The sequence below is a fragment of the Diplotaxodon limnothrissa genome, linkage group LG7, assembly GCF_057381915.1.
Source record: "Diplotaxodon limnothrissa isolate DT_005_m linkage group LG7, D_limnothrissa_male_GT1.1, whole genome shotgun sequence".
NCBI lineage: Eukaryota > Metazoa > Chordata > Actinopteri > Cichliformes > Cichlidae > Diplotaxodon > Diplotaxodon limnothrissa.
Window position 1 is genome coordinate 67437952 of NC_140602.1, and position 26809 is coordinate 67464760.

General features: G+C 43.5%; 1 protein-coding gene across 1 annotated transcript in view; it reads left to right on the forward strand.

The window, feature by feature from the left end:
• Positions 1–26809, forward strand: part of LOC146629656 (RNA-binding protein Raly-like) — an 88365-nt gene that overhangs the window by 52473 nt on the left and 9083 nt on the right. The window contains exon 4 of the mRNA XM_085358786.1: positions 23278–23459. Within this exon, the coding sequence (XP_085214912.1) occupies positions 23278–23459 (182 nt within the window). The remainder of the gene's footprint in view (positions 1–23277; positions 23460–26809) is intronic.

The following is a 26809-nucleotide window of genomic DNA, read 5'->3' on the forward strand; positions in this document are numbered from 1 at the left end:
TTATATATTTATCTTTATCTTATTCTTCCCAGTTAAATTTACCCTTCATTCTAATTTGTGTTGTACAGTTATTTCATTTTTAACCTTAATTTATATTTTATTCCTTCCTAGTTAAATTTACCCTTTTTAATTTTTCATATTTATTTCCTATCTTATTCATAGCCTTTTCCTTTTTTGTTTTCTTTAGGTCACGAGCAGTTGTCCAAGCATTTCACTACATATCGTACTGTGTATGACTGTGTACGTGACAAATAAAATTTGAATTTGAATTTGATTTGATATATATATATATATATATATATATATATATATACACACACACAGTATATATATATATTAAAATTCCCCACTCGCCCCTGTGGGCGGTCAATCCTTCAAGCTCAGGTCCTCTACCAGAGGCCTGGGAGCTTGAGGGTCCTGCGCAGTATCTTAGCTGTTCCCAGGACTGCGCTCTTCTGGACAGAGATCTCCAATGTTGTTCCTGGGATCTGCTGGAGCCACTCGCCTAGCTTGGGAGTCACTGCACCTAGTGCTCCGATTACCACTGGGACCACCGACACCTTCACCCTCCACATCTTCTCGAGCTCTTCTCTGAGCCCTTGGTATTTCTAGAGCTTCTCATGTTCCTTCTTCCTGATGTTGCTGTCATTCGGAACTGCTACATCGATCACTGTGGCCGTCTTCTTCTGTTTGTCTACCACCACTATGTCCGGTTGGTTAGCCACCACCATTTTGTCCGTCTGTATCTGGAAGTCCCACAGGATCTTAGCTCAGTCATTCTCCATCACCCTTGGGGGCATCTCCCATTTTGACCTCGGGACTTCCAGGTTATACTCGGCACAGATGTTCCTGTACACTATGCCGGCCACTTGGTTATGGCGTTCCATGTATCTCTTGCCTGCTAGCATCTTGCACCCTGCTGTTATGTGCTGGATTGTCTCTGGAGCATCTTTACACAGCCTGCACCTGGGGTCTTGCCTGGTGTGAAAGACCCCAGCCTCTACGGATCTTGTACTCAGAGCTTGTTCCTGTGCTGCCATGATTAGTGCTTCCCTGCTGTCTTTCAGTCCAGCTTTGTCCAGCCACTGGTAGGATTTCTGGATATCAGCCACCTTCTCTATCTATCTATACATACCGTGCAGGGGCCTGTCCTTCCATGATGGTTCCTCACCTTCCTCCTCTTTCTTGGGTTTCTTCTGCCTGAGGTGTTCACTGAGCACGCTGTCAGTTGGGGCCATCTTCGTGATGTATTCGTGGATGTTTTTTGTCTCATCCTGGGCTGTGGTGCTGACACTCACCAGTCCCCGGCCTCCTTCCTTCCGCTTAGCGTACAGCCTCAGGGTGCTGGACTTGGGGTGAAACCCTCCATGCATGGTAAGGAGCTTTCTTGTCTTTATGTCAGTGGTTTCTATCTCCTCCTTTGGCCAGCCTATTACCCCAGCAGGGTACCTGATCACAGGCAGGGCGTACGTGTTGATGGCCTGGATCTTGTTCTTACCATTCAGCTGACTCCTCAGGACTTGCCTGACCCTCTGCAGGTACTTGGTGGTTGCAGCTTTCCTAGTGGCCTCTTCATGGTTCCCATTCGCCTGCGGGATCCCCAGGTACTTGTAACTGTCCTCTATGTCTGCAATGTTGCCTTCTGGTAGTTCAATCCCCTCAGTTCTGACTACCTTCCCTCTCTTTGTTACCATCCGACTACACTTCTCCAGTCCGAACGACATTCCAATGTCATTGCTGTATATCCTAGTGGTGTGGATCAGTGAATCGATGTCTCGTTCACTCTTGGCATACAGCTTGATGTCATCCATGTACAGGAGGTGGCTGACAACTGCTCCGTTCCATAGTCGGTATCCGTAGCCATTCTTGTTAATGATCTCACTGAGGGGGTTAAGGCCAATGCAGAACAGCAGTGGGGACAGAGCATCTCCTTGGTAGATCCCGCACTTGATGGTGACTTGTGCTATGGGCTTGAGGTTGGCCTCCAGTGTTGTCCGCCACATCCCCATTGAGTTCCTGATGAAGGCTCTCAGGGTCCTGTTGATCTTATATAGTTCTAGGCATTCCAGGATCCAGGTGTGGGGCATTGAGTCATAGGCCTTCTTGTAATCAATCCAGGCATTGCACAGGTTGGTCAGTCTGGTCCTGCAGTCTCGGCTGACTGCTTGGTCTGCCAGTAGCTGGTGTTTTGCGCCTCTGGTATTCTTGCCCATACCTTTCTGTGCCCCGCTCATGTATTGACCCATGTGCCTGTTCATCTTAGCCGCTATGATGCCTGACAGGAGTTTCCATGTGGTGCTGAGGCATGTTATTGGTCGGTAGTTGGAGGGGACCGGTCCCTTCTGGGGGTCCTTGAGGATCAGGACTGTCCGGCCTTCGGTTAGCCATTCCGGGTGTCTCTCGTCAACTAGCAGCTGGTTCATTTGTGCTGCCAGGCGCTCATGGAGTGCAGTCAGCTTCTTCAGCCAGTAGGCGTGAACCATGTCAGGGCCTGGTGCTGTCCAACTCTTCATACTGGAGACCCTTTCTTGGATATCTGCCACTGTGATGGTTACTGGACCCTGTTCGGGGAGGTCGCTGTGGTCTGCCCTCAGATCCACTAGCCACTGAGCATTGCCGTTATGGGTTGCGTCCTTCTCCCATATGCTCTTCCAGTATTGCTCCATCTCCAGCCTTGGTGGTGCTGTTCTCTTATTGTTCCCTTGCCACTGAGAGTACACCTTTGCTGGTTCATTTACCTGTTACTACCACACACCAAGTCCGGTCATTGGTACTTCCTGGCTTGTGTAGCCACTAGGTGAGAAAAGTTAAACACTGCCCCTAGCATCCTGGAGCACTTCCGTTGCGGTTTGGAGTTTGTAAGAGCTTCGGAGTTTGTACGCACTTCATCTGTAGGGGCCACCGTAAATATACTTTTATTTATGCACTCCACATGAAATGTAATAAATAAACTATAAAATACAAAAACCAACTATTTACATTTCAACTTCTAACTATTTAAATTTTCAGCTTTCTCCTTTTAAAGAAATGTAAAGTGAAACAACACAAAACACTGCAAATCACAACACAATTAAATATAAATTAAAATATGAAAACAAAAAGAGGATGCACATTCTGTCAGTCTTTCCAAGATGGCGGCGCGTGAACAACGCGAGGCTCAGTGTCTCTCCAGAATCTGCTATTTAGCGGTTTTTTATCTACTTTTAACCGGATTATTCGTCCAGAATTGCTGTGCGTTGCTGACCTACAGCAGACAAGAGCTTCTGGACATCTGGACTCACAACTCCAACAGTTTTATCGCCGATCTCCGACTCATCCCAGAGATCTCCAGAACACCGGAGGCTGCCCACTCTCCCCGGCTGGGCGGAAGTGCACGCAGACGGCGCCGAGATCGTAAACAAAGGCGAGGTAGGCGCGGAGGGCTACGGGCTAAGCTAAAGCTAACACCACACCGGCTGCCTTTACCCAGTATTTTTCTCGCCAATGTCCGTTCTCTGGCAAACAAAATGGATGAGATACGGCTCTCCATCACTAACAACAGACGGATTATGGACTCAAATGTCATGTTTTTCACCGAAACATGGCTGAACAACAGCTGCCCGGACAATGCTATCGAGTTAGCAGGACGCCACACACACCGAGCCGACAGGCTAGCAGATGACTCCGGCAAGACCAGAGGTGGAGGTTTGTGCATTTATATTAACAATGCTTGGTGCATGAACTCCACTACTACTGAGAGTCACTGCTCACCTAATGCGGAGTTTTTAATGGTCAAATGCAGACCTTATTATCTCCCCAGAGAATTCACTTCGATCATACTCACTGCTGTGTATATACCCCCCGACGCTAATGCTAGGTTGGCCATGAAAGAACTTTCTGCAGCCATTAACAAACACCAGAATAAACACCCCGAGGCTGCTTTTATTGTTGCTGGCGACTTCAACCACACCAACTTAAAGACAGTCCTCCCCAGATTCCACCAACATGTCTCCTGCCACACCAGAGGAGACAAGACTTTAGACCATGTGTATTCCAACCTGGCTGGAGCCTACAAAGCCACACCCCTCCCCCACATTGGACAATCGGACCATCTCTCCCTGTTCCTCACACCTAGGTATTCACCACTCATCCAACGTGTGAAACCTGCTGTGAGGACAATTAAAGTGTGGCCAGAGGGGACAGATTTAAAAACACAGACTGGAATATGTTCACCCACACAGACCTGGACCAGTACGCCTCATCTGTACTGGATTACATCTCCAAAACCACAGACAGTGTCACCACCCAGAAACGGATCACCATGTACCCCAACCAGAAGCCTTGGATGAACCGGGATGTTCGTCTCCTCCTGAAGGCCCGCAACACTGCCTTTAGGTCAGGAGATGCACACGCCTACAGTACAGCCAGGGCTAATCTAAAGAAGGGCATCAAAAAAGCCAAACACCATTACAAAAAGAAGGTAGAAGAACACTTCTCCAACTCCAACCCCCGACGCATGTGGCAAGGACTCCAGACCATCACAGACTACAGGACCACCAAACCCTCCCCCGCATCCTCTGATGTCTCCTTCCTCAACGAGCTCAACAACTTTTATGCTCGTTTTGAGCGAGGGAACCCCACAACCACAACCAAAGCAGACATGACGCCAGACCACCAACCTATGACTCTCTCCCCCACCGATGTAGGAGCGGTGCTGAGCAGGATCAATGTCCACAAGGCTGCAGGCCCTGATGGCATCCCCGGGCGTGTTCTCAGAGCGTGTTCTGGGGAGCTTGCAGGAGTGCTCACAGACATATTCAATCTGTCCTTGGCCCACGCTGTGGTACCGGCCTGCTTCAAATCCACCTCCATCGTCCCGATACCCAAAAACTCCAACCCATCTTGCCTCAATGATTACCGCCCAGTAGCACTCACCCCCATCATCACTAAGTGCTTAGAGCGACTGGTCCTAGCACACTTCAAATCCTGTCTCCCCCCCACCCTGGACCCCCACCAATTCGCATACCGCCGGAACAGGAGCACAGAGGATGCAGTCTCCATCGCAATGCACTCTGTCCTCTCACACCTGGACAACAACAACACCTACGCCAGAATGCTGTTTATAGACTTCAGTTCAGCGTTCAATACAATCCACCCCTCACAACTCATCAGGAAACTGACAGACCTGGGCATCAGTTCCCTCATCTGCAAATGGTTACTGGACTTCCTGACCAACCGCCCCCAACATGTCCGGCTGGATAACCGCTGCTCATCTACCATCACAATGAACACCGGTGTACCACAAGGCTGTGTGATGAGCCCTTTCCTCTACTCCCTCTTCACCCACGACTGCAGACCTGCTGATGGTTCCAACACCATCATTAAGTTTGCAGATGACACCACGGTGATTGGCCTCATCAGTGACAACGATGAGGCCGCCTACAGGGAGGAGGTGGATCGTCTGGCTGAGTGGTGCGACAGAAACAACCTGCTGCTTAACACCGAGAAGACCAAGGAGCTCATCGTGGACTACAGGAGGAATGCTGACCCACATCCACCCATCCACATTAAGGGGACGGCTGTGGAGCGTGTGAGCAGCTTCAAGTTCCTGGGAGTCCACATCTCCGAGGATCTCACCTGGACGACCAACTGCTCCAAGCTGGTCAAGAAGGCTCACCAGCGCCTCTTCTTCTTGAGGACTCTGAGGAAGAACCACCTGTCCTCAGACATCCTGGTGAACTTCTATCGCTGCACCATCGAGAGCATCCTGACCAACTGTATAACAGTCTGGTACGGGAACTGCTCTGCCTCGGACCGGAAGGCGTTGCAGAGGGTCGTGAAAACTGCCCAGCGCATCGCCGGAGCACCACTTCCTGCCATAAAAGACATCTACAGGAAGCGGTGTCTGAAAAGGGCTGGGAAAATCATCAAAGACCCCAGTCACCCATCACATGGACTCTTCACCCTCCTGCCCTCTGGGAGGCGCCACAGGAGCCTCCGGACTAAGACCACCAGGTACCGGAACAGCTTCTTCCCCACAGCTGTCAGACTCCTGAACTCTGCCTCCTGACATCTGACCCACGTTAAACTCATGGACTGAACATACACACACCCACAATGGACAACTGTACCCTCAAACACAATAATAACATGGACTGAACCACCACTCACAACCACTAGCACTTTATATAGCCTCTGTAGAAACTATCTACACCCTCACTTATCTTAACTGCACTACTGTATAGCTCTGTGTAAATAATCATTCTGTACATTCGATAATCTTTAATCCTACAACTGTTTACAACTTGCATAGTTCCCATTTCTGTATAGCTGTATATCCCAGATTCTGTAAAGTTATTTATTTCATATTCTGTATAGTTTTTCATATTTATATCCTGTTCATATCCTGTACATAGCTTGTACTCACTACAGCCTGTACATACTTATAGTTATAGAATATTCACAACATACTTCATACCGTGTACATTATAACATACCATAATAGACCCATTTCTGTAATATACTCACATATCTATATTATTGCTAATATATATTGTAATATATCTATATCACTAAAGCACTTCTGGATGGATGCAAACTGCATTTCGTTGCCCTGTACCTGTGCATGTGCAATGACAATAAAGTTGAATTCTATTCTATTCTATTCTATATGGGCCTGGGATGATTTTTTGGGAGAGTGTTTTTCTGTTTGGAATTGCATACATAGGATTCACTGCATGAATAAACTTTCTGAATCCTTTATCACCCGCAACTGAAAATAATTGTGGATGATTACTATACCTTTCTAATGTGACGATGTTGTCTCTTGTTGTTGTCCCTGGCTCTCTTTCGCTCTCTTTTCCCCCTGCTCTGTTTCTGTGCTACTGCGAGTGTAACTACCACCACTGCACCAATGCTAATGTAGTGTAACAGGTTTTCTCTGACAGCCCGGCAGATTCTGACCTAATGGCAGCATTTGACACCCTGAGAATGAAAATGACGCTCCACACAACAATTGAGCTGATATTTTTGTTTTGATGTTCCCCAAACAATTTGCTCATCAGGTCTGAACCACCTCCAATCTCACGTTTGCAGCTTTTCAGCATCTTCTAAAAGTTATTTTCAGAGTGACTCAGACTGCACTTTTACAGCTGAGAGGTGAAAATTGGTCACCCTCTGAGAACATGAATTGCTTGTCTCAGAAAGCTGTTTCATGGCTCTGGGAAAAGATAAAAATCTCAGTTTGACCTTGTTGTGCTCAAACTTAAGCCAGTTTGAAGAGGCATTTTGTGAAGAAGAGTGCAGCTGTTGGCCTCTCATCCACCAAACCACCAAACCAGCTCAGAATATTTTGCTCTATGATAAAAACAGAAATGGGCACACATTCAGCAACACAATACAGTCATAAAGAACCAAATATCAGGCACCAAACAGACAGAGAGGAGGAAATGACAGAGCTAAGCTGGGAAGATTAAAATCAAGCAGGATTATTGAAAGAGAAAAGCAAGAATGAGATAGAGATGGAAAAGAAACAGAAAGCTCAGACAGATGCATGTCAAGAGTCAAGAAAATGAAGAGAATGAAAAGAAATATAAAAAACAGAAATATGAGTAAATTACTCATAAAAAGAGACAATCAAAAACAAGATAAATGGCTGCCTCTCTCTACAACATGACAGATTGCACTATTGAGCTGAAAAACAGACCATAGTTAAAAATTTAACTGTCTTAAAACTTCAAAAAGAAATGTGTTTTTGTTCACTTGTCTCAAATGTAAGTGAACATTATGTTATGATCTGACATGCAAGTTATAGATAATGTCAGGAAAACTGTTCATCAGGAAACTGTTATAGTACTAAGTGCTAACATCTGCAGTTCACAGATGTTAGCACTTAAAAACAGGATACTATAATCATAAATATACATAGATACTGTGTAATAATGCCATCTAACAGATTGATGCACTCACTTATGTATTAAAAGATACATAGGAGCAGGTTTGTGGAAACCATCTGTATTCTGAAGTAATCGTGTTTTACGTATGCAGTAGGTCAAAGGAGGATAAGAGGAGTTGTAGACGTTCGCGTGTCATTTCAATTTGAATCAAAAGGCATTGTGTGCACTTTCATTCTCCAGATATGAAGGATCAAAGCTTTGTTTTATCGTCTGAGAGGGTATCTTAACCAAAGAAACAAGAATGCGAAGGAAAGAGACAGCACCACCGGTATCTTAATGTGACCAAGTGGTCGGAGGGGTTATATAAAAACTAATAAAAACAACAACGCCACCTAGGGGAATTTCACCCCCAGGAAATATATATTTAAGAAAAATAGATAAAAACGAAAGAGACCCACAGATTCAAGGATGCACACCGAGGCAGGTTGGCTCCGATATTAATACAGTTTTATTTATGCTGACAAAAATAAAATGAAACATTAAGAAAATACTGAATATAGCGTCATAGTTGACAGTGTCCTAAAAGTACCATAAAACAACCATGGAACCGTGACTTACCAGTAGCTGTGGACCCAAAAGAAAACCACACGAAAAGAAAATCATGACAGCCGGCACCCAGTGCTGTACAAAGGAAAGTGTGAAAACGACCCACCACCTAAGGTACCAGGACCACTGGACCATGATCCTGATGTAGCTGCCTCAAGGTCTCAGGCTTCAGAGCCTCCGGAAGAACAAGTTGGAGGGCTTCCTCACCTCCACCCGGACGCAAAATCCAGCGATAGAGGATGCCATCCTTCTCCACCAGATGATCCCACTGATGCAGCAGAACCATGACTGGTTTAGGGACCTGACTCCTTTCCCCCCGAGAGGGCAGGGACTGCCTCCTCCAGTATACCAAGAAACCCTTCAGGAGGGGGTCAGCCTCCTGCAAAGCACGAATATCCCATGGAGAATGAGAAGGAAAGGCCCCAATCTCCGACTGAGTAATGGAGGGCAACACTGCTGGACACGGAGCCTGCTGAAGCAAAGTTGGGACAAGAGTCCCAGGCAACATGCCCTCGGCCAGGCTGGAGCTTGTCTCATACTGTCGGGAGAGAGTATCAGCATTCCTATTACTGTGGCCTGATCGATACTTAATCTCAAAATCGAAGGCCGCCAGTTGGGATGCCCATGTCTGCTCGGTGGCACCAAGCTTAGCTGAAGAGAGGTAACTGAGTGGATTGTTGTCAGTGTAATCCACACACTTCTGCCCCAGCAGGTACTCCCAGAACTTTACGGTCATGGCCCACTTGAGCACAAGAAACTCCAACTTCATGGAGCTGTAATTGTCCATGTTGCTCTCATGGGCCCGGAGACCTCGGCTAGCATAAGTCACTGGCCTAACACCACCTTCTGTTTCCTGTGAGAGAACCGCACCCAAACCACTGTGGCTGGCATCAATCTCCAAGATAAATGGGCGTGTGAAGTTGGCATACGCCAGGACAGGGGCAGACATGAGCTTCGCTTTCAGGGCCTCAAAGCTCTCCTCACACTGAGGTGTCCAGATGGCACTCAAAGTCTGTCCCAAGCCCTTCTTTGACTTGGTGCCAGCCAATTTAGCCACCACTTGATGCAAGGGAGCCGTCAATGTGGCGAACCCTTGCACAAAGCGCCGGTAATAGCTGGCGAAACCCAAAAAGGATCGCAACTCTGACACAGAACGAGGACACTGCCATTTGGCTACTGCGTCAACCTTGGCTGGATCGGTGGAGATGCCCTTGCAAGAGATGACATGGCCCAAGTAGCTAACCTTCTGCCTGAAGAAGGCACACTTTTCTAGCTTAGCCTTGAGCCCCTCTTGCTGCAGCCTTGCAAGCACCATTTCCAGCCATTGCAGGTGCTGAAAGACAGACGAGGAGAACACAATGATTTCGTCCTGGTACAGCAGTAGCGACTGGCACTGCTGCTCCCCGAACATCCTCTGCATTAGGCACTGGAAGGTACCAGGAGCATTGCACAGCCCGAATGACATATGATTCCACTTGAACAGGCCAAACGGTGTGCAAAACGCAGTCTTGGGCTTATGCTGCTCAGAAACTGGTACCCGATTGTACCTGCTGGCCAGATCGATTGTAGAAAACCAGCGTGCGCCAGCTAGCACATCCAGACTTTCCTCGATGCGAGGTAAGGGGAAGGCGTCCTTCCTCGTTTTGCTATTTAGCAAGCGGTAGTCAACACACAGATGGAGGCTTCCATCCGTCTTGCGGACGAGGACAATGAGAGAGGCATAAGGACTGCTACTCTCCCTGATTACCTGGGTCTCCAATAGCTGAATGATGTGGGCCCTGATAGCCTCATAATCAGAAGGAGGAATTCGCCTGTACCTCTGCCGGATGGGTACGTCATCAAGTAGAGGTATGTCATGCGAGATCAGATTGGTGCAGCCCAAGTCTCCCTCGTGAGCAGAGAAAACAGAGTGGTACTTCTGCAAAAGTAAAATTACCTCATGTTGTTCCAACTCAGCGAGAGCAGACAGGTCAATCGCATCCACCATGTCTTGAGCAGGGTTGCTTGTGGTATGGGAGGAAACTGTGACGGGAAAGGAGTGTTCCTCGCTAACACCAGCAGGGAGGCTCACAACAGTAGCTTGGCTTATCACTCCCAAACGGGTCCACCTGGACCAAACATGGAGAGGCCAGCAACCCAACTAGCAGCCCAGACTCAGGAGGTTCAAAAAGCACGGCCTGGCCTGACAACTGCTGAGAACAGGTGGTAGCCACCAGCTGCATGATGCCACCAGGTATCCGCATGGCCCGCGGGCTCTGTACCTTGACAGTACCGACAGGGTCCTCTGGGGCTTGGGCTGCAGACTGGTGACACTGATGTAAGGCCTCCAAAACTGATCTTGGTGCCTGTGATACAAAAGGTGAATTAAACAAGGAGCCACCGAAAGCCCCAAACAGCTCTTGATAACAGCGGCGGATTACATTCATTCCTAAGATGCCAGGAACAGAGGGCGTGGCACCAGGAGGGTCCTTCACTATAAGGATCCCACAAAAGGGCATTTCCTTGCCACACAGGAGTACACAGAGCTCCAAATAGCCACTGTACGGAATGGCAAGCCCATTGGCAGCCCAAAGCTGTGCCAAAAATAAGCTCTCTGTGATGGTGGATACCATGGACCCAGTATCCATCAAACAAGGGACTGTCACCCCGCTAATCAACACATCAATCTTTGGACAAGATCATATTAGCCGACCAATCCTATCCTCTGGTGAGCCAGTGAACTCCCCACCTGAACTGTGGCTCTGCAGCTCAGAGGGCTTTAGTTTTCTGACTGGGTAGCGGGAAGGTGATTGCCAACTGCCATACGAGGGGGGCCTGAACCACTCCCTAGCAAAGTGTCCTGGCTGCTGACACTGGCGACAAATCACCGGGCCACCCCGTGAAGGACGAACACCTCTTCAGGGGTTCTGCAAAGAAACCACTGTCTCCGTGAGCTGATTTAACTGCTCTTGCTGGCGCTTTAGGAGTTCCTTTAGCCCACGCCACTCAGACTCGGGTGTACCAACAGGAGCAGACCTAGAGCTAGTGTGCACCCCACACTAGAAACCATACGCTGACGGGTTGGAATAGCCATGGTCGCGTACCCCGCCTGAAAACCCTTCTCTTTCCCAACGCGACAAACATATTTTTTAAGCACTGTCAACAACATGTTACACAAACTGCTCTCGAGGCAATATTTCTGCATTTCGCATGCCATCAGTCCCAGCATTTACTTCTGCTTTTCGCCAAAAACACGGGAGGAATGAACCAAGAGAAAACTGGCTTCCTTTTATACAGACTGACGCTGCCCTGCAATCAATATGCAGGTGGATTCACAATTAACCTAGTTGCGTAGCCAAGAGCGAGCGCAGGAGAGAGTGAGGGTGGTATAGCAAGCGAGGGAGAGAGAGAGAAAGAGAAAGGCCAGTAGTCCATCCGGCTACATTAATAAAATATTATCTTTTTCCTCTTTGCCTCAGACAACAACCTCAGAACTGAAGTCAGGGCTCTAACACACAAAATGAAGCACAAACATGCTTCTTTTTGTTTGTGTCATTTATTTCTGATATTGTTACTTACAGACAGCAACAACAGCTGGTTATAGACAAACATTATGCCAGCTAATGTTAGCCTTGTGTGTCCTAAAAATGTCACTTTTTCCTCTGATAAACAGTGTTGCTTGTATTCTCACATCATATGAGAATTCATTAACTAAATGTCAGAGTTAAACAAGGTTACATCCACTTCAAAGACAGTTTCGCTAACAGCAGCTAACAGTGGCAAAAAACAAACAAACAAAAATGGTCTTAATGACAGAAAAGTTCAGCATATCCTCAACAACTCACCTGATTATCACCGTCATAGGTCAGAAGTGTGCTACTCTGAATCACTGACCCATATCAGACAAAGTTTTACAGCCTCTTCCAGAGTAAATAGATGTGGATGCTTCTCCCTCTGCATACTGACAGCTGAGATAAACCACTGTAAGTAGGATTATGCACTTTAACTGGGCAGGTTATTAAAACAGAGCTCAGTTGACTGCAATCTCCTGACATCTAACAGTAAAAGTTTTACTCAGTTCAACTTTAGGGATTTCAGTCTGGAGCCCTGTAGGATAGGTTGGCATAGGCTCCACCCCTAATCCCCCAATGATAGATGAATTAAAGTAGGTGTGCCTGCAAAGGCCGCTAGAGTTGCTTGGTACTAAGGTTCACCCAGTGGTAACTGAATTCGGTACCTCAAACACTCTTATTAAAATTATCTTACAAATGATAAAATAGACTGTGAGTTACACACTGTCTAATAACATTATCAGCTGTCTTTAGTCACACAAACACGGAGATGCTGTTGGCAGATATGACCTCTTGTAGTTTGCACAGAAACAAAAACTATTTTTACTGTGTCTGCCCACTTTTTTCTATACTTGAAAATTCTCATAATTACCAGTGATGAGGATAGGCTTTAACATCGTGTGCCTCTGGGAAGGACAATGATATACCCAGATGTCTTCATCTCTCTACATGCACACATAAAATATTAAAGACATAAATCATACTGAAATTTAAGTATATGAATACATATTAATATTATAGTACTTGTTTAATATGAAGTGTTCTACTGCACTACAGTGTTGTTGAGTGAGATGCTAGTATTTTATTATTCTGTAATAATCAGGTAAATCTCTGTCCTTGGTTAATCGTCTCTAAAATGGGAAAATAAGAACAAATTTTTTTTTCGAGATCTGGGTGAAGGAAAACTGAAATAAAAGCATCAGTTTAAATAAAAAAGCAACCTCATTAAAATGAGATCACATTTGCTGTGATTTAGGAACTAAATTCACAGCTAAGGTTTTCTTTCTCACGAAATTACATTCAATTAAAATGGTAGTGATGTGGAAAATGGGAAAATAGAAGTGTCGTCTTGTAAGTGCATGTTTCTTCTTCAGTTCATTTGTACTTATTTTTGCTTGGTTTTTTATTTAAATTCAATCAATCTCTCATTTTTTTCATAACATCGAGATTTTAGATCTGGCTGGCTATGCTGTGATTGACTGATTTAAAAAAAGAAGCTCTTGTTTTTAATGGAAATTTTTTAAAGGGAAAAGGAGGAAAAGGATAAGAGACAAAAGCCATGCTAACTAGTGCTGTTGTGCTTTGATGTTAAAATTCACTATCTGTATATCTGTTTGTCAGATTAAAGTGAAATATAACCAGGTAACCGAAGCGATGTGTAACCACCCACCAGGGTGTGGATGTGTTAGAGAAGACAGCAGCGCTAAAGTTAGCCAAACTCACACAGGATCCAAAGGATCATGAGTAGCCCTGTGGTTTTTACACTGTGACTGATGACCACATGCTCGCAACTAATAGTTTACATGGATGTTAAAGACACAGAGCAATTCCTTTTCTCTGACCTTAATGCTAAATGAAAATCTGCTTGGACACAGCTCTACTTCACTGACTTGTTTTCAAAGAATAGAATTGATTTTAAAAACAAATGACATGTCTCAGTGCTTGTTGTTGCCAAATGTCTGGAGCAAATTCAATTTAAAAGAAATTGCGTTATTTATTCAGTAAAAACTGTGGAGCAGACAAGCTCAAGTGATGCTGTGCCTCCTGAAAATGTAATTTTGAGTTGTACTTTTCTTTATTGAGGTGTTTTTCATCGGCACATTTGTCAGTCTCAGGTTATGCCACGGTTCATTGTATTATTCTCAGTACCAGCAGCTCACAAATCAGCAAACACGGGAGTGGCACAAGTTAATTTGTTTTGCTCCAGATACATTTTTACAGGATATCTGCAGCCTGTAAAAGCCTGACACTGCTGAAGGTGACTTATTTGTGTGTGCACAGCAAATTCTGGACAACAGAGGGAAACTAACAAACACTGCGCCCGTGTTTGTTGGAAAAAATTGCAACTACGGCAATTCAGCGTGACAGAGTCTACAATTGAGTGCAAAGCAGGAGTCGGGCTGCGTATAAATCATCTCCCCTCACTCGGTCAGTTATCCTTCCTCCCTCCATCACCTGCTATGAACTCACCTGAGCTGCCGGCTGTGGAAAGCTCAACTCACAGCAAGGGTGCAAATGAACCAGATCACACACTGAGAGGCAGTGAGAGTCAAACAGCGGATTTCCTTGCAGATAGTTCAAACGAGGACATAAATGCAACGTGAACAAAAGCGGAGCATGAATAACCTCAGGCTGCCTTGAATGTGTGTTTGCCTTTTCAAGACCGACACCACAAACTCCTCTGTGTACCAGAGTTTTCTAGAGTCAAATGTGAGTTCATCTGTGCAACAGCTAAAGCTTAGTCTAAACTGAGTCGTGCAATGCAGCACTGATGAAAAGCACAGCAGCAAATCTACAATCGAATGGTTGAAAAATGAAAAAATCAAGATTCTGCAGTCGTTGCCTCAAGTTACTGAACCATAAAGTGTACTTAGGCTTTCACAGACTGCTTTTGCTTAGTTTTGGCTAAAAAAAAAATATTAAAATGGTTTAAGGTTGTAGTTACTTATTACCTGTTAGTGTAGCATTAGGAGCTTTAATAATTGCATTAAGGACATTAAAAGCCTGATTTGTGCACTTGTTCAGACGCCTTCCTCCCGTCTTTGGTGAAAAAAGGTGATTCTGAAAACCAGCAACCTCATTTCCTGTCTTGACTTTCCCCAGTTAAAGGTTAAATAAAGACTAAAATAAAAAAATAAAAAAAACCTGAACAGCAGTGGACTGACAGCGTCTGACCTCACCGCCATGGGCTGAAAACACAGATCACTGCAGGCAGCCAAGGACAGGTGGAGGAGGAGGAGGATAACTGTATGGAGGCTGTAGACTAAGAGGAAGAAGATGAAAGGGAGGAACAGAAGATGGAGAGAGAAAGAGGCTGACGGCATTAAAAACAAATCTGTTGGCAGCCGGCAGATAAACGCTCCACTCACTTTACATCCACACGCTCTCTCTCTCATCTACTGTTTACCTCCCTCAGCCTTATCCTATCTCTGTTCACTAGTTTGCATCATCCTTTTGTCTTTCCTTCACACGTCTCCTCACTCGTGGCCCAATTTCCACATGATTTGTTTGTGTGGGGCAGCTCTGGTTGTGCTTCATGCATTGCAATTATGTACACTTATGCCTCTCAGGGGTTTGCCCTGTGCCAGAGTCTTTTTAGCTACAATTTCAGGATCAGAAAAGGAGGTTTAAAGACTAATTAAAAACTGTGATAGTTCCCAGTTTGTGCAGAGCTAAAGCCAGTCACTCCGTCCAAGGTGAAAAAGTACACCTGATCTGAAGAAAGGACAACTTTAAGGCTAAAAAAAAGGACAGAAATTAATCCAACCTGCAGTTCCTCTAATGTCCACTTGAGACTGTCTACGAAAGTGAGTCAGTCCGTGTAGACTTCCATGTCCAACTTTATAGCAGACAGAGCCGTGTTTACAGACTGCGACAAAAATGGTTTTAATTTTTGTGGATATACTTTTTTTTAAACACATCCATTTTAATAACGTGAGGCTTGAAGGTTGATGTCCTAATGGAGGGTCACACAGGCGGCTGTAGCTGTTTACTGTCTGTTGGGCTTTGTTGCAGCTAGTTGGAGTCTCTTATCTGGATGTCTGGACTGTGTTGGTGCCTTTTGAGAAGTAATATGGCCTCCTGTAGATTTAGTTGTAATAACAGACCATCCAAAAAGCAGCTTTGATCTGCATCTATTTTACACGTATACAGTTTATACTAACCCAGCTGGCTAGAATGAGTACCTTAGCAGCTGTAGCCTTTTCTGACACTAGAAATCCAACACAGGGGCAGCCAAAAAATAAGTTTGCATTTTTCGTAATGGCCAGTAGAGGGTGATAGTTTTGGTTACAGAAAATGTTTCTGTGTTTTTGTGGCTGTGGAGGTAGAGTGGATCGTTTACCAATGGGAAGGTTTTATCCAGGAAAGTTTATAAGGACGATTTTCCAGGATTTGCTCATTTGCTAACAACCTGTCAATCACAAAATGTGCAATTTCACAGATCCGCCCCTCGCTTGTCACACCTGGTTTCAAAACACTAACCTGGCAACAGTAATAGCACTCAGCATGCGCCTTCATATTTAACAGACCAGGATTACAGTACTAGTCAAGTTCACATTCGCTGTGTACATCTTTCATATACAGTCTGTGGTCTTCCTGCCAAGACTGAGCACCTTGTTTTTATGCTTTACCCATGGATCAGATGTCATTTTGTACAAAACTGTCCAGCATTAGAATATTTGAGCCTTTCAGTCAGTTGAAGAACAAAATATGACCCGTGCTGCATTCTGTGAAGATCCCCCCACAATAATCAGAAGTAATGTATTCATTTGTTTAGCTTCCTGAAGATTTACTGAAGTTTTTCAATGTTAGTCCGCCCTGCCTCACTCTGTAGGAAGCTAGGCAGGATGCAAAGCTGTGTCAACACTGCTGCCCTGTAAATATTTATAGGCGTTTATCTGCTGGGCTGCGGATTATCAGCTTAGTGTGGTACAGTAGCCCCCCGACCAACACAAGCACAACACGTTCACCTGTTACCCTGATGTGTTGTGACTGCAGGGACAAACACAGCGGGACGTCTGAGTGTGTTTCTGTGAGCGTGCAGATCATACAAACCCACAAATCAAGGGTGCTGATAATGCCCTAAAACATCTGCTGTATGCCTGAACTTTGCTTTCACTGCACTGAACTGTTTGTGTGACACAAAATAAAAACCAAAATGCTGAACTTTATTAGGAGATAAAAATAAAGTCTCTTTGAGGAGATGTCAGGTCTGTCAGGCACCGTCAGCGACGCAGGCAGTAAAGTTTCTGTTTAACGACACGATGTTCCAGCCCTCTTTGCACGAGGGCTGCTTGATATTTTTAGCTTCTCTTTTACCTTCCCCATCAACTTCAAACTCTATTGAATTCTAATAAATTAAAACTATCAGGTTCCCTCTCAGGTGGTTTCCATAGACATGAGCATTAAACACAAGATTCACAAACACTATTTATGTACTTATACGTATGTATAAGTCATCACTTATATTGCTTTTTAACCTTTATTTGCGTACTTATCGATGTAACAGTCAGTATAAAACTGAAGTTAATACAATAATACAGTATCCAGTTGTTAAGTGATGACATGTAATCCCTGGTTCATTAAAGCTGTTGTCATTTTAGTGAAGTGTTTTAATGCTTTGTATCTTGCTTTATTTAATCTGAAGCCCTGCCAAAAAATATTCAGTGATCAGTGCCGGCCTCTCTGGGTTTTTATTACCACTAGTTGTCTGCAGGACATCTTAAAGCTTAGTTTTTAAAACCTTATAATGTAACTACACCCCATTACCTCACAGATTACAAGACACCAAATATTTGAACGGGTCAGAAAAGAATCACTCTGAGGCTAACAAAGATATGAATGGGTACATGAAGCCAAGAACCAGGAATTTTAATATAGTGAGTAATCTCAACCATGCAGCAGTAGATTAATGACAGTGTATTATGACTAAGCTGATGGTGTGCATGGATCCTAACGTCAGTAACCATACTGTTGCTGTTGTTTAGTTTTTTGTCTTCATTTATGTCTGAAGTGATAGCAGAGCTGTTGGTTTTAATTTTTCAGAAACCCCTAATTCAGAACATGGTGTATCATCTTTAGGTGGAAACCAGTGAGATAACTTTATGTCCTGTTTTTCATGGATGCCTGGATGTTAAACTTGATGGTCACATCTGGTAGAGCAGCCACACTGATCACTTTATTAAGTATGAGAGAATTCAGACAGTTTTTAACTCTCAGTCATGCTGTAGAGTATTTTTGAGTTTGGGAACTGAAGAGTTTTGACCTGGAAACATCCAGGACCTGGAAGACATCAACTTAGGACTTGACTTAAGAGGCAGGTATGGACAAAAGTATTGGGTCACACCTCTTAGTCTTTGAATTCAAGTGTTTCCAGTCCATTTGCTACAGGTATATAAAATGAAGCACCTAGCCATTCATTCTGCCCTTAGAAACATTTGTGAAATATTTGGGTTGTTGTAAAGAGCTGGTGAATTGGAGGGTGGTGCTGTAATAGGATGCAACTGTTGCAACAGTTATTTCTCCTTCAGCTGTGAAAGTACGTAGGAACCACATCATCTCAGCCAGGAAACGTCAGACCACATAAAGTTGGGTTGCCGAGCACCAAAACACAGCAACAGTCACCTCCAGGTGCTTTTTTTCTTCTTGGGTTCTTGGGTGCATTTATTTTTCCCATTTTAATTTACAAAGCTATGAATGTGTATAAATTCGGCAGCAGTACACGCTCCTTGTGGTCATTGGATTCCGTAGCTTCATGCAGCTTTGCTTCAGTTTCACTACTTCTGTTCTGGCCATCATAGCAGACGTACATTTTCAGCATTGGTGTCAAGAAATGGCACCTCACTAACTGTTAAAAAGCAGCAACCATTATTCCCAACATACGCTGCCATCCTCTGACACGTTACAAACACTAAATGTGCTGATGTGTGTGGCCTTCAGTCATTCATGGCTTCCTAATTTGGCATGAAATCCTCAAAACTGGGAGAAAACAGGCTCTAGATGGAGTTAAATTCTGAACCTGAATATCTCTGCATGTTTGTAGGTGCACACAGCTTCTTTCCCCGGCCTTTAAAGTGTAAATGATTTTTTTTCCCATGTCACAGAAGAACCTTTTAAAATGTACTGAGCAGACATATTCGTGTGTGTGTGTGCGTATGCATTTCTATTTGTGTGACAGTGAAAGAGATGAAGTGTATTCATGTTCCCCCTGCAGTCATTGCCCCTCCAGCTGTAGATGGCTGCTGTGATAGGCAACAGAGGTTGGCAGCGAGAGGAAAGGCTTCTCCTCATCCTCGCAGTCGCTTCCTCTATCGTTCCCTGCATCAAATTGGAGCTGTCAGTCAGCTCTCACCCGCAGCACAGCACACTCTATCAGACCGCAACAACCGCGGGAAAAAACACGGCATCAGCGAGCGGCGACATAACACCAAAAGGGAGAAGGTGCAGCGAGTGCTGAAAGGAGGGCATCTGGGATTATTTGATGAAATGAAATCAGTGCTGGTTATCCGCTTATAGAAGATAAATCACTCTGTCCTTTAGAAAGTTTCATCTCACCTCCAGCAGGTAACGCAGCCCGACAGAGGGAGCAGCTGCAACTGATTTAAGACCAAATTCACTTTCAGCTGACTTTCAACTGCAGCTACATACAAATGGCACAGCTTTCATTCTCAATTAATTTCCTTATAAATCAATTTGATACTTTCATTACAAGTAAGGAGAAAAACTAGGCTGTATGAAAACTTCCTTCAGGGGGAGGTTTTAAACACTTGTGTTATCCTGCTGTGTCTTAAAATACAGCTTTAAATTGAAGTTTTTCTTTATTTTCTACCATATATATCCTGGAATATGACAGATGTGTCTCATATTTTAAATAACAAGGCCAGCAAGTAAGTGTGAGCCAATCACTCTAAATGCTCATGGTCATTATATATGGTCATTACAGCTGCTGTCCTAACCTACGGTTTGCAAGAGGCAGCCAATCAGAAGGAAGTTAGGACCACAAGACGACTTACATATGTATGATTTTGAAGTCTGATTCATGCAAAGCTATGCTGGTAAAGTCCAAGAGTCCCCTTTGATAAATAGGTGTTGCATTACTATATATTTTACTTAATAGTTTCCAAGGTAACGGTTGTTAACACACACACCAAAATAAATAATGGCGTACCATCTAAAATAGTCACGGTTTTGAATTCCCAAATTTAGAAACTCATAAGCAAAACATTTTAGAAACAGAAGTGATTATGCTGTGTCATGAGAAAAGCGTTGGTTCTCTGGGTGATGCACAACAATTAGTTTGGACATTTGTGGGGAAAAAAGTATTTTTCCCAAACACCCTGTAAATGCTGGTTGGTATGTTCTGTATACTTCCTGTCAATTTAAGAGTGTTTTCACAGCTGCACCTGAACTCTGGTTTATTTTCCCTATTTGAGAAGGTATAAGAGGAATAGGAGGGTAACAAGACACAGCTGTGGACAGTCAAGACAGAGAAGGGAAAAGTAAAACTAAAAACGCGACACCGGAGCTAAATAACTACCTAAAGCAGGACGTAAGAAGCAAGAACAGGGAAATTCAGAATAAACTAGAAAGACTGAATAAACTCAGAAACTGTAATTAAGGACTAGTTGATAAAACTCAAAATGGACTCAAAAACTAGCATAAGAGCTAAACAGGCAACACTTTAATAAACAAGAACTTTCAAATCAAACTGGAAAAAGCTACAAGTTCTAATCTCATCAGCTGATTTGGATGCAAACGAAGACCAGCCATGAGGAATGCTTTGCATTAAATGAGTCTTACATGAATGTCAAGTTCGCATCAAGTTATCCAATAAGCTATATATCTCTGCTTGTTTTTACAAACATCAGTCTTACTGTTGAGCTTCATTGCTCCTGTTACAATCATCAATCATTAAAATAATAAAAAAGTAAAAAAAAGACAAAACAGAAAAGAAACTGGGCTTCCTGTACAGAATGGCAGCATCCCATCATTCTGATGTGTTGTATTTCACATACAGTTCAGAAAGAACTGCATAAGTGCATGCATGAAAAATAAACTATAAAATATATAACTTTTAGAACACGTACCCGTCCAAATATTTACAGTTTAGCCTGTATGGATTTGTATTTTACAAACCGCTGGACAGCATCGCTTTTAACAAACAGGAGGAGAAGGTGTAGGTAATGTTTTTAGCAGGATATTACTTCAACTTTGGTTCTCCAAAAATCTAATTAATATCCTGCTAAAGCAGTGAGTTAAGCACGACGGGAACATTTTAAAATAAAATACAGTGTGAGTGTTTATGGTGACGAAAGAATATGGAACATTCCTTATTAATGGGGTTTTAATAGTTTGGAGTAATGATGCAGCTCTTTGGCATAAAGCAATGCAATGTACTCAAACAGTTTCACTTGGATGCATTCAGTGTTGGTTTGTCTCTGTGTGTGAGATTTATTTGAAAAGACTCTTAACCTTTAAATACTTTTTTATTCATGCAACCTACCCTAACCTCAGCCTTCTATACGCGTTTGCATCTGAAAGTATTAAAAGGAAATTTGGTTTTTAGTTGGGAATTAAACTCAAAGATCACAAAATCATTAAAGCATCATAAAAAAATCTATACAAATAGTTTGAGGAGAAGTTATTGGTTCAGCTTCTCAATGCAGATTAATAGAGCACATTAGTGCCTCATAGTTTGGTTTCTCATATCAGGAATGAAGCATTCTTGCAAGAAGATGAACGAGAGGAGCTGAAGGACGACTCATGACCTGTCCACTTGAGCAGACTGCCCTGTTGTCTCTGCTCTTTAGTATTGAGGCCTGTAATTGGTTCACATCCACAGTGATGCTCTACAAGTTGTATGTCATCCCCATATTAAACCTCTTCCTCTATTAGTTTGATTGGCATATTCAACCTCTGAATGGAGGGAGCAGTGTGACGGTTATTTGAACTAAATCTTAACATCAGACCGTCTGCAAATATTTAGTCAGGAAATGTATTAAATCTACTTTCCATGCACCTATGTTGCATGTATTCCCTGTTTTCCTTATGTTTGCCTTTCATATTTGCAACAAATAGGTACACGGGCAGCTTTGTTGTAGACCACATGGCCACTGGTTTTCGAAGCCTCAACATTAACACTTTGGTCACCAACGTTTTGGGTTATTGGAGGCAGAAGTTATCAAATCTGGACAAAGGATGACTTTGTTGGTTACCGCAGTCTGTATCCATAAAGACACAGATAGCTGCTAATTAGGGCTAAATAACAGAATAAAATCTTGGACTTTGATTCACCAAAACTTGAGCACAGGCTTCCTCATGTGAGTGCATGGGCATATATCAAGGAGAGACCACATCAGGTACTCTACAGATGCACGGTGCACAGTAGTAGAGTCATATCTTCTCGTAGAGTCAGCTGTGCAGAGGGACATTTTTTAGAGCACTGAGGTGTTCACACAAATGCTTTGAGAGAGGTGTAAAAGAGGCCAGCTGTCTCCCTGGACGACCACCAATGAGCAAAGATGGAGGTTTATAACGTGAACGTCAGCCACCTTATAATGCAAACCCTTCTGAGACACCTGTGTGACCTCAAACACTCGCACGATGGTAGGCTGGGGCACCGACTCCAAAATGATTCTCCTATTTGTTCTGATGAGTTTTTGGTTTGTCTTTGATTTTGGTCGTCAGATATTTAAATTAACCTTGAGACTTTTTTTCTGCAGATCATAACAGAAATCTCTCGGTCACTCAGACATCTTACTGACGCAATACTGAAGCATCAAATGTGGATTAATCCACCACTTAAATTCACTGATTCCTCCAGATTAAGAAAAATAGCTGCATTAGGAAATTATTGACTGTTGTTTTTAAATGAAGGTATATATTTTACAAGTTCATTCTAAAGATTTGTGTTTGGAGTTGCAAGCCAGAAACATTGCAGGGAAAGTTCAGAGAAATAAAAGCCTTTAAAAAATAAAAAGATTATTCTTTGTTTCCTCTCCGCTTTCTGCTTTTAAAACTTTAATAACAAAGATTTTTGTGTATAAAAATGACTTCAAACAAGCTGCTCTTCATAAAGATGAACTCTGCTCACAACATAAATTTGCCTTCATTTCATTGTAACAATAAAGTAGCCGAGATGGAAACGAGCAGCATGACGCTACCGCCTCAGGCACTGGTGCATCATGGGACTCTGTCTGCGAGGGTGTGAGTATTTAAAGCTTGCATGTGTGTGTGTTTATTTTCAGTGCGTTTGACTATCAGCGAGTTCCCTCTTCGGTCCCTGCGGATCCCAGTCCTGTAAAACAGCCCCGCCCTTCGTCTTCGTCATCTTCCTCCTCTTCATTGTCCAAAGCGGCTCTGAGAATGAGGAGCAGCAGGCCGTCCAGAAGGAGCAACAACACACACACCTCCGCCTCCAGCAGCAAATGTAAGAGGATGCTGTGCTGATAGAAAAATGACTTTGAACTTTTAAAGTTTAAACAATTTCAGATACAAAATTACAAGGTTTATATTTCTGGTATTATTTATATTATAGGTCAGTTATAGGGTGATGTAGCCGTGGATATTAGCTCTAAGTAAATGGCATTAAAGTACAAAACTTAACTCCAAATAATTGAACAATACTGGCAGTGGACATGCTTAATTTTCTATATTTAAAGTGGTAACATTTCACTATTTTGATATTTATGCACATTCTCATATCCTGCAAAAACAAAGAAAATTAGTTTTGTCTCCACCAGCTTGGAAGTGGTGAAGATGTGTGTTCAACCTCTATGTTTGTGTTTAGCAACATAAAAACCCAGTTTTTCATTTGTTTGGAGCCTTGGGCGGCCGTGCATCGCTTCCTCTTCACCAGCTATTTTCAAACTCTGTTGAAGGCCCATTTTTCCGGCCTGCACATGTGTAGTTGAGTGGCAGTGATCACAGTGATCTTTCACCTTGGATTTCATTCAGCTTAAATTCAGAAAGGAAAGATGGTTAATAGGACAGGTGCTGAGAAAAGGCTCCAGTCACACACCTACTGCCAACTGCCTGGCAACCATCAGTCGCTAGGGGAAAATGAGTATTCCCTGATCAGCGAGTGGTTGCAGGAGGCTGTTTGCTGGTAGTGAAAGAGTGAATTCTATTTTATTTATATATCATCAAATCACAACAACAGTGCCCTCAAGGTGCTTTTTCCTGTAAGGTAAAGACCCGAGAATAATATAGTGAAAACCCAAACAATCAACCCCCTTGCCCACCATGTTCAGATACAGAAACTTATAATCAGCATGTTTGACCAATTACTATGATCCTATGATTCCTATGATCAAGTTGTATCCTTGTTTGATTTAATTGTCTTTATTCTTTTCCTCTTTTTTGTGTAAAAACGTGGTCTTTTCGATGTATCATTTAGACACTCCTGAAATAATCACATGGCGCTCATATCTATAAGTGCAGAGTCCTTCATAATGCACTTAAACAGGTGCTGCACTTTCAGAGAGTGAGCTCAGTAGGCTCGTCATGGCAGTTTCTGTTAACCAAAGACAGAAAGTCTCCATCAAACATGTGGATTTTTGAAATCACTTAATAAGCGTGTTTGTTTACAAGGCAAAATAAATAAAGTAAAATAATACTGTGCTTAGCACTTGCCTGTTAACTGTACATATGCGTTCTTTTACCTTCACAGCGCCTAGTTGTCACAAACTGTTCCGAGTCTTCTTCTCTCGCTTTTCCAGTAAACTGTTTTTCATGTCCCAGAGAGACGTGCACTTTATCCATCCACTGAGAGCTACATGACCGTTAAACCTAATGAAAACATCAGCAAACATTAAATCCAGAGTCGTGGCTGTAACTCTGCCGAGGGTAAAGGACGAAGGGAAATACTGTGGCACGAGAAGTTCAGGAAGTTCAGCTGTTAAAAGGCTTTTATCGAAAAAGGGCAGAGACACCAACTCCCCGCTGCTATCAGAGGACGATACGCAGGGGTGTTTAACGCCACATCCCTCACCAATTAACGGCTTTTAAATTTCAGACCCACACATGAGCCTCGGCCTTGATGTTCACATTTGTACACAGTTGTGATGTTCAGCCTGTTTCCCCCCCCTTTAAATCTGCAGCTCCTGTGGAAACCTGCTGCACTCTGAGGATATTTCCTCTCCAAAACCCTGTTTCATGTTATCTCCCGCCTGTGTGACAGCTCATCTCGGTGGTAAGGCCCCAGGGTGCTGGAGAGAAGGCGGGTGAGGGGGGGTGCTCCAGATGGTCTCTTCATTAAAAGCTTCTGTACCGCAGGGCTCTCCTCTCCTGCTATAACCCAGCCGAGCCTATCAGCTCTCACAATTAGACCGAGTTAATAGTGCATGGAAAATAAGAATTGTTTATACTAGTTTATTACAAGCCTTAATAGTTTTTACTGCGCCCCATCACAAGGAAATTAGATTGCCTTTGCAAGCTTCAGAGGTCGAAAAGCTTTCAGGATTGAAGTAGTTTTCAGGGTCATTTGGAGAGCTGTGTGCAGCAGAGTCAGTCCATTACGGAGCACAGCGAGGGCGAGGGCTCATGCAGCTGAAGAAGGCGGCAGCGCAGCGCTAAGAGTAACTGATGGTGCAGGAGCGCGGCCTTGACGACTGCACGGGTCACTGAATGACACTCGAATCTGCATGGAGCTGTAAAATCCTACTGCGGTCAGCGCTGACTTTTGAGTTTGCATCGGCCCACTTATGAACAGAAAATGACCCTGAAACACATCAGCGCAGCAAAGACAGAAGAAGAAAAAAGGACTGCTCAGAGTTGTTTTACATTACATGTTGGTTTCTGTTGTCATTTGTGGGCTCAGACCATCTACCAGTTGTTGATTCTCTCTGTGGGAATGTGGATTACAGAGGTTCATTAAAACTGCTGCTGATGAGATTTGAGATTTTCTTCCACACCCAGCTGCAAAGAAACATTTCTTTATGTCGCTGGATTTATGCACGCTGATATTGAAACAGACAAATCACTGCTGTCTAAAATGTTTTTGTCTGCTGCAGATTTGTCTAGACTGGCACTAAGATGCCCCAAACATGGCAAGACAAAGGGGTGTACCATCTATTTTTCTTTAATTTCCCTTTTTACACCCTTCTCTAAGCCCTCGCTGTACTTTGTGTGTGTCAGCGCTAGGATATCAAATAATTTAAATTAAACCCATGTTTTTAATAGGGGTGCAACGATACACAAAATTCACGGTTCGGTTCGATACTTTGGTGTCACGGTTCGATATTTTTTCGATACAAAAAAAATGTTCATGCATTTTTAATTTGTCATTTATTAAAATTATAAATATATATTTTAACTCAAAAGTACAGTTTTTAAATTTAACCCTAACCCTTGTGCGCGTTTTTTATTTTGACAGCGAATGCGCACCTGCAGACCACTTATGTGCAGCCCTGGTTATATAGCTCGTCATATTGCAGCCACAGAAATTATTTTGTCCATGAAACCATAAAGCTGCACTTTCTTTTTGCCTTATAGTCTGATTTGTCATAACTTTTCCGTTTTGTGGTAAGCTTTTCTTTGGCTGTCACTTCTTCACCCTGACCTGTCTTATTTGGCTCAGCAGAACTGAAATGCTTTTACACGCGCACTCACATAATGCTCAGCGATTCTCTGCGCGATCAACCTCTCACATGTTTAAGCTTGCTGCGGGAGATTTCACTTGTCATGTTTGCGTAGTAAGCTAACGATTAATAAGACGATGTCAGAGGAATTGGTGCACAAATTATCATCACTCACAGATCAGTGCTGTCGCTCTCTATA